The sequence below is a fragment of the Haemaphysalis longicornis genome, unplaced genomic scaffold (assembly GCF_048455015.1).
Source record: "Haemaphysalis longicornis isolate Haplotype H1 unplaced genomic scaffold, Haemaphysalis longicornis Haplotype H1 scaffold_1, whole genome shotgun sequence".
In the NCBI taxonomy this organism is placed as follows: domain Eukaryota; kingdom Metazoa; phylum Arthropoda; class Arachnida; order Ixodida; family Ixodidae; genus Haemaphysalis; species Haemaphysalis longicornis.
The window spans coordinates 476,158,669-476,166,549 of NW_027526203.1; the positions used below are offsets into that span (position 1 = coordinate 476,158,669).

At 47.0% G+C, this 7,881-nt stretch overlaps 1 protein-coding gene across 1 annotated transcript in view; it reads right to left on the reverse strand.

Annotated features, from left to right (window-relative positions):
- Window positions 1-6,266, reverse strand: part of Pi4kiialpha (phosphatidylinositol 4-kinase II alpha) — a 31,938-nt gene extending 25,672 nt beyond the window's left edge. Inside the window, exons 1-4 of the mRNA XM_077688241.1 lie at window positions 5,834-6,266; window positions 5,152-5,349; window positions 4,967-5,098; window positions 4,761-4,914 (exon numbers count right to left, since the gene is read on the reverse strand). Coding sequence (XP_077544367.1) covers window positions 4,761-4,914; window positions 4,967-5,098; window positions 5,152-5,349; window positions 5,834-6,166 — 817 coding nt within the window. The 5' untranslated portion in view covers window positions 6,167-6,266. The remainder of the gene's footprint in view (window positions 1-4,760; window positions 4,915-4,966; window positions 5,099-5,151; window positions 5,350-5,833) is intronic.
- Between the last annotated feature and the right edge of the window lie 1,615 nt (window positions 6,267-7,881).

The following is a 7,881-nucleotide window of genomic DNA, read 5'->3' on the forward strand; positions in this document are numbered from 1 at the left end:
GCCCTCCCATTTCAAGCCCCAAGATGCACAATCACTATATATATGATTGTAATTTGAGTAAAATTGGTATGTTTAGCCACCTTTCTTTTGTCATCAAATTTCACCTCAGATAGATGAACCATTATTACTAGCGCGCAATTATAGCATGCCCGGCTATCGGACACTGCTTGATCATTTTGCGGCAATGTAGCCTGCTCCGCCAATTTTGCAGTGTCGATCATCCCATTCCCGCCGCTCGCAAGCTCGCTGTCAAAGGCAGCAATAACTTGGCGTTTTATAACACCACAATGAGTCCGAAATTTCACTTCAAGCACACACCGCGCCTCACACTTACAGCCAAAACACGTCGAATTCGAGGGCACCACATTGTTTTTGATGAACTCCCGTCTTTCGGGTCGCGCAACTTCCCGCAACAGATCAAACGACTAAATGTAAGCCCGGCCACCCCCATAACCAAAACCAGGGTAGAAATTTGCGAAGAACACTCTGCCCGAACCACAAGCAACTGCTTCGCCCAGCGGCCATGCTTTCCAATCTTCACAACACCAAGATGGCGGCAGCCAGTAATTTCGTTCCTGAAATATGGCGCTCCGAAAATTGCCGTTTTTTCATCAACTTGCACAAGTAGTTTGTCGCCTCAGTAAACATAAGTATTTTTTCAGCAGGACTTTGCAATGGTTTTCAATGGGAAAACTTTAAAAACTCAAAGAATATATAACTCAGAATATATATATATATATATATATATATATATATATATATATATATATATATATATATATATATATATAACAGAATATAACAAAGCATATAACTCTTTACTGAAGCCACCTTACAGAATTTCATCCAGTTTAAATCACAGTCGTTCAATAGCCCCATTACCGGCAGTACATCAGCATTTAGCTCATCCTTTTTTCCTAACGCTGTAACACTATGGAACGCGTTGCCCGGCGACATCGCCACATGCACTGATAATAAACGTTTTAGATAAACTGGAAGCAAATATTCTCCCTCAAGATTAACCTTCAAGTTCTACTGCTGTAACACATATTTTGTGCAAGATGTATTGTTCAACTTAATCATTGTGTGCTGCTTCGATCTATTGTTAACCCTGTAAAATTATGTAACACTTGTTTTGCGATGTTCCTACCTTAGTCAATGTTTCAAACTCTGGTGCTTTAGTGTTTTTGCACGTTTTTTGTGTTTTCAACAATATCTAGGTTCATTTGTATTTCTGTAAACACTGTTTCATGACCCTCCCTTATGTAATGCCTTCGGGTCTTCAAGGGTATAATAAATGAAATGAAATGAAATGTGCAACCCGACATTGCGACTTTTGAAAAAAACTATCCCGGAAACAATTTTATGCGGGTTTTTATTATCAGATCAATCAATTAAACCTTCACAAACAGCTTCACCTTGGGGACGCTGGAAAAGTATGCACTCAGTAAGCATTTTCACCCACTGAAACTGACGGAAGCGTTAAAAATCCTTGGATCTCAGACTGTTTTGGAGCAGTTTGGCACAGTTTTTGCAATTTTCAAGCTTTTGGAGCAGCCTGGCGCAAGAAAACAAATTTGTATCAAAATTGCGCAACTCAGCCTTTTATAACACTGCAATGAGTCCGAAATTTCACTTCAAGCCCGCGCTGGCCTCACACTCGAAGCCGAAACACGGCGAATTCGCGGGCTGTTTTTTATGAACTCCCGTTTTTCGAGTCCCGCCACGTACCCGCAACAGATCAAACGAATAAATAATAAACCCAGTTACCCCCATAACTAAAACTACGGTAGAAATCGGCGAAAAGCACTCTGCCTGAGCCACAAGCAAATGCTTCGCCTGGCGGCCACGTTTTCGCATCTTCACCACACAAAGATGGTGGCGCCCAGTAAGCTCGTTCCGGAGATACAGCGCTCCAAAAATTGCCGTTTTTTTCATCAACTTGCACAAGTAGTTCGACGCCTCAGTACACATAAGTATTTTTTCTAAAGGACTTTGCAATGGTTTTCGATGAAAAAACTGAAAAAACGCAGATGTGCAACCCGACATAGTGACTTTCGAAAAAACTATCTCGGGGACAATTTTATGCCAGTTTTTTGTTGAATGATCAATCAATTGAACCTTTACAAACACCATCACATTGGAAGTGCTGGAAAATAATGCCGTCAGTAAGAATTTTCCCCCACTGAAACTGACGGGAGCGTTAAAATCCTTGGCTCTCAGACTGTTTTGGAGCAGTTTGGCGCAATTTTTGCAATTTTCAAGCTTCTGGAGCAGCCTGGCACAGGAAAACAAATTTGTATCCAATCTGCGCAATATGCGCAGCTGTCTCACCCCTGGATAACAGGGTCAACAAGCCATACATTGCACTTTTCAAAGATATATACAATGGATGCATGGGAACTATAAGGCTAAGGCTCCATTAAAGAGCACAATAGTTTCCTATACAAAGGGGTGCCTGGCAAGAGGACACAATATCTCTGCAATTATTTACTGCCTGCCTGGAGGGTGTGTTCAGAAAGCTATTAATTAATAGGAGGAAGACAGGGGTGCAAATAAATGGGGAATATCTGAGCCACCTAAGGTTTGCAGACACTTTCTTGTTCAGTCAAGTTAATCGGAGATGGCAGAGCATGCTTTGCCAATTGTGCTCGGCAAGTTTAGTTGCTCGATTAAAAAACCACTAAACACGAAAGACTAAAGGCTATGTTCAATAAGCATGCCAAGGAACGCGAGTTGGGCTACGAAACCTTGGAAACAGTAACCGATTACGTTTATTCTGAGCCAGTTGTAAGTGCTGATCCCAATCATGAAAATGAAATTACCCACAGAATAAGCACGAGATGGGCTGCTTTTGGTAGGAATTCTGATATCCTGAATGGTAAGCTTCCTCTTTCACTCAAAAAACTGGTATATAACCAACGTGTTCTTCCAGTGATGACGTACGGGGCAGAAACTTGGGGTCTTACTAAGCGATTTGAAAGGAAACTTCGATTGGCCCAACAGGCTATGGAAAGAACAATGCTAGGAGTCGTGCTGAGGGATGAGAACACAGCTGCGTGGATTAGGGAACAAACTCGTGTGGAAGACATTCTAGCTCAAATTAAACTAAGCAAATGGGCATGGGCACCTCACGTCATGCTCGTGAGGGACAACAGGTGGACCATCATCCGTTTGACACACTAGCTGCCAATGGACCGGTTGATTGCGGGGCTTGACGCGACAACGCAGCGCAGGCGATGAGGCGTGCCGTAGTGGAGGGCTCCGGATTAATTGCGACTGCCTGGGTATCTTTAACGTGCGCCGAAATCTCGTACACACGGGCGTTTTGCTTTTTCCCTTGCCAATGGACCGAAAACGCAACGGGGGCCGCTCAAGGACCCGATGGAGGGATGAGCTACAAACATTTCGGGGGAAAGGGTGCACTCAGCCAGCACAAGATAGACGGGGTTGGATCTTTGGGAGAGGCCTTCATCCTGCAGTGGGCACAGCCAGGCTGATGATGGAAGTATTAAAACAGTGAGCATGATTTGTGTATTCTTCAAAAGTGTTCATTAAAATGTGAATACTGCCATCAATTTTGGAATTCTAGCAATGTGGTTAACAGAGCATTGTGTAATACACAGTCCAGTGAGGTACGAAACACCCGCCCCTTTTTCACAACACTTGCATCGGTTCATAACAGCCTCCATTGGGTCTTTCTGCGCCCCCATTATACCATGCATCCTTGAATTCACATTTATTCCTGCCACTCCTCCGTGATTAGCGACTCGACCATCGCACAGTTTCAGAAAGTGCCTCACACTGCTGTCACGCAGCTTTGTCTACTGCTTTTTCACTACACGGCTGCCACAGGTTAAGCTCGTGTCGTCTCAGAATGCCCACTTGTTCATCCCATTTCTGGTCACTAGTGAAACACAGTGTCAACATCACCCTTGTGTTGACTCATACGCAATGCCTGCCAGAGACTCTGCGCACCATGAAACACCCTCCCAGTAAGGGCCTTTAAGGGCACTATGAACAAACAAACCGGTGACCGTACGTAAAGGAGTACTGACACAAAATTTCAAAGCTGAGATAACTATGTAGAAGGCTTCCTTTGTATATGGAGATTTCTCCCAGCAAGTTTTAACAGTAACCGTTCAGTACAACATAATTTAAATCCATTTTAATCTTTGCGCCCATGACAAAGCTCTGAACGGATACCCTTTCAACACCGGCATCAGCATGACGCCATCTGCTCCTGGCATGGCTCCTGACATCAAACTGCTGACGTCAGGGCTCCCGTGGCTGGTTGGAGCGTGCTGCTCCACCGTGCGATCACGTCACGGGTTTGGCACAGACGGCATGCTGCCCGGGCACGTGGAGGTGGTGAAAAGCATGACCGGTCTGGGCTCGCAGGTCCAGACCGGCAGTGGTGCGACAATAACGCTGACGTCACGAGTGCCGTCCTGTCATAGCAGCCACCTTGGTGTTAGTTTTGTCGAAACCAAAAATGACAAATAAACGAGGCTGTAAATAATTATTTACGCTGCGATCGACTGCCTGATGTGCAATTCCATGATTAGTGGGTTAGTAGGCACCCATAGCAGCGGAAAAGAACGTAACACAACAATTCTGTTTCAGAACTCCTTTAACATCGCAAAGTTGGCAGCAGGGCAAACTTGGGAGGTCAGTGAAAGTTGGCCCTGCTGGAAATTCTAGTGTACTGCGCAAGGGGTCAAAATTTCATGCAAATCGCAAATTCAATGCCGACGCACCAGTGTTGCGTATGATGTAGTCGAGCACCACGAGCCGCTCGAACTGAAACTGGAACATGCGCTGCAGATCCGGAGGCAGAGGCTCAGATTCAAACTTGCGCAGCCAGTAGTCAGCGTCTTGGTAGCCTTCCACATAGAGTTGAAAGGAGCCGACCTGCGAGAAGTGCATTTTCCCATCTCTGGGCTCCCAAGCAGGGGTTACCCACCTTGTGGGGCAAACCAATCCGATGGAAATGGCGACCCACTTTCGGGAACCGTTCGGTGACGTTCTTTTTGGTTCGGGCCTTGGCACGGTCCAGAGCCGAGTAGTTGAATGTCTCACTCACGAGCTTCACCACCTGGGCAGGGAGAACTCATTCACTGCCCGCAAAGTGTCCGCCCGGGGGCTTACCTTTGTCTTAGGAACAATGTTCAGCTGCAGTTTTTGGTCCACTAGCGAAGCCCCCGCTTCGGACAGGTAGCCCTGGTTAGGCACTAGGCAACTTCGGCCAAAGCAGCACGGACAGCAGAGCTTGTGCATCCATTTCGTCCACTTGGGGTTCAGCCTGCCGTACGGTTCCTCGTCTTTTGGTTTGTACACGGCGATTTTCTGAAACGACACACAAGGAACGCTTGAGGAAACTGCTCGCCCAGACCGCCTGGCCATACGAAAGTAGCCAACATTCTTGCGTCCCTTCGTTACCGATTGTCACGGCAGGTGAAATTGCTTTAACATTAACGGTTTCCGTGAACAGCTGCCTCTCCCGACGGAACACTAGGCAACAAGCACAAGTGTTTCGCCTGAATTGTTACCGTATGCGTACACAATGAATATAGTTGCAACAACAAGGCGGTCACTCCACCGCTCCATAATAAACGCGATGACAGCAGCATACTGAAGAGAACGCTTCCCCGTGACAGGAGACTGCCGCTATCAGCACCGCTCCCGCCCCCACCGTGCCGAGTCCCTGAGCTGATCCGAGCTTCACCCGGCCAACAGACGAGAAAGCACCAAACCCTACTCAAGAAAATACTTTTGACGCCTCTATTACTACGACGTAATCGAAGGCAGCGTCGGCTCCACTTAGGCTTACCACTCGCTCAGAGTTTTTGACAAAGTAGCTTCCACTTGATCCCTGGTAAATGCGCTCGGGATATATCGCCGATTCTATAGCTGTGATGGCTTCTCGAACAACAGAAGCGAACTGCGGGTCATCTGGAAAGGTTTCAGCTGTGGTCCCCAGATCAGGCTCCATTCGACGAAGAAGAGGCTGACTCTCTCGCGTTCGCGATGTGTTGCTCGCTGCCGATGGCCCTACTGAAAACGTCACGTCGGGCAGGTTTTGCTCGTCGCTGTCTTGGTAAGGACCAGGGTCATCACCAGCGTTGATGGCGCGTAATTTTCCCTGTTCGCTGGTCATTGACATAAAAAAAAAGGAAAAGAAACGGGACGCGCCAGCCCCGCTACTTGAACCATAGAGATTTGTCACAGGAAATAAAGCAGGAGCGGCCGGCTGGCGTCAACATCACGTGATTGCCGTATCCGCCTGTCCGGCCCATGCGAAGCGACTAAAACCCGCCCGCCGACCGGACGTTGTTGCCAGCATACTCGAGAAACGCGTGCTGGCAACACTGATTTGTTCCGACCGCGACCGACGCTGGACGCTGCTCCTCATGGCTATGCTGGCAACACTTGCAACGCGCCCGGAACAACGACCGTGTTGCGGGCGGGTTTTAGCACGACCGGCGGACCGGCTCCAGTCGTGGGTTTTAGTCGCTGCGGTCTGCTGTGATGCTGCCCAGCACGGCCCAGCACTGCAGAACCTAGTACCGGGTATCGCGCATCAGCCGATCTACAGAAGAAGCCGATCTCCACTGTTCAGCGCCGGAAATGTGCCCATCTTGCTGGTTGCTTTCATCAAACTGCTGCTGAGTGTTCTCCGTGCGATCCTTGTGTGAAGTTGGCTCAGCTTGGTGCATTTGGTGCAGCACCGCCACCCGTTTGTGCCAAGGAATCTGAGAGTAGAAGGCGAGCTTTACGCTCCCTGCAAGCTTTCGACATTGGTGCCTGTGCTTCTTCGTGTATTAGCCGGCGTGCTTCCGGCCGTCACTTTTATCTCGTAGTTGTGATGGAATATGCCTAGCAATAGTGACTAATTACTCAGGACTTCTATGAATAACCTCATTCTACTAGAGCCTGCAAGCTCCGCTTCGGTATGTTTGTAGTGTATCAGCTTGTCAAGTCTGTTTGAATTTGTAGTGTATTCTAGCCTGTGGGATCTTTAGTCGTTGCATAATTTGACGTGTGCCAGCATTTGTGTTCCGTTTAGAAGAATCTAAAAAAGCATGTAATCTTAAGTTAGTGCGAAGGGTGAACAAGGAAACGGACAATGCATTTTAATTGTACCTAGAAGCTCTAGTTACTGCATGTGGCTTGTGCTAGCCACTATGATGCCTGCATCGCTTATTAATTTCAGCAAGGTAGGTACAAAGACATACACAGCAGAAAAGTGCCGCGCTGTTTTATGCTTGTATTTGGCGTTAGGATGAGGTGCTGTTTTATACCAAATCGCCCAGGATTGAACTAACAGGACGGACGCTACTTGCAACTGATTTATTTAGGGTATGTCCATCATGTATGAGAGAAGCAATAACAAAAGGCCACAAGCATTCGACCAGAGCACAGGCACATTCCTTGGAGTAGATTGATAAAGAGGGGTCTCACTCACACATATTGTTCTCCTTCATTTGATACAAACTTAATGTGCCATTACACCACAGCTTCCTTCCACTATTTTTGTTTATCAATTTGGGTACACAATTACAACCTTTGCAATGAAACAGCCTGGGTAATTTTCTACCGAAAGTGCACGTTTTCAAATGGTCCCTAATACATTAGGTCATTTGGCTGATGTAAACTTGTCAAGTCAAGGGTGTCTCATCACACACTTAACAAGGAGCTTAGCATGCTTCTTACGACAAACTGTGTGCAAGTGTGCTGAAGAATGGCACATGCCCACTCGAGGATTGACAAAGGCAGGGTATTATTAGTGCACACGCACTAGGGAGGCTGACCACGAGATATTCATGCACGTGTCTGGTGCCTCAAAAGCCAAACCCCTCTGACGGAAACGCTTGAGTT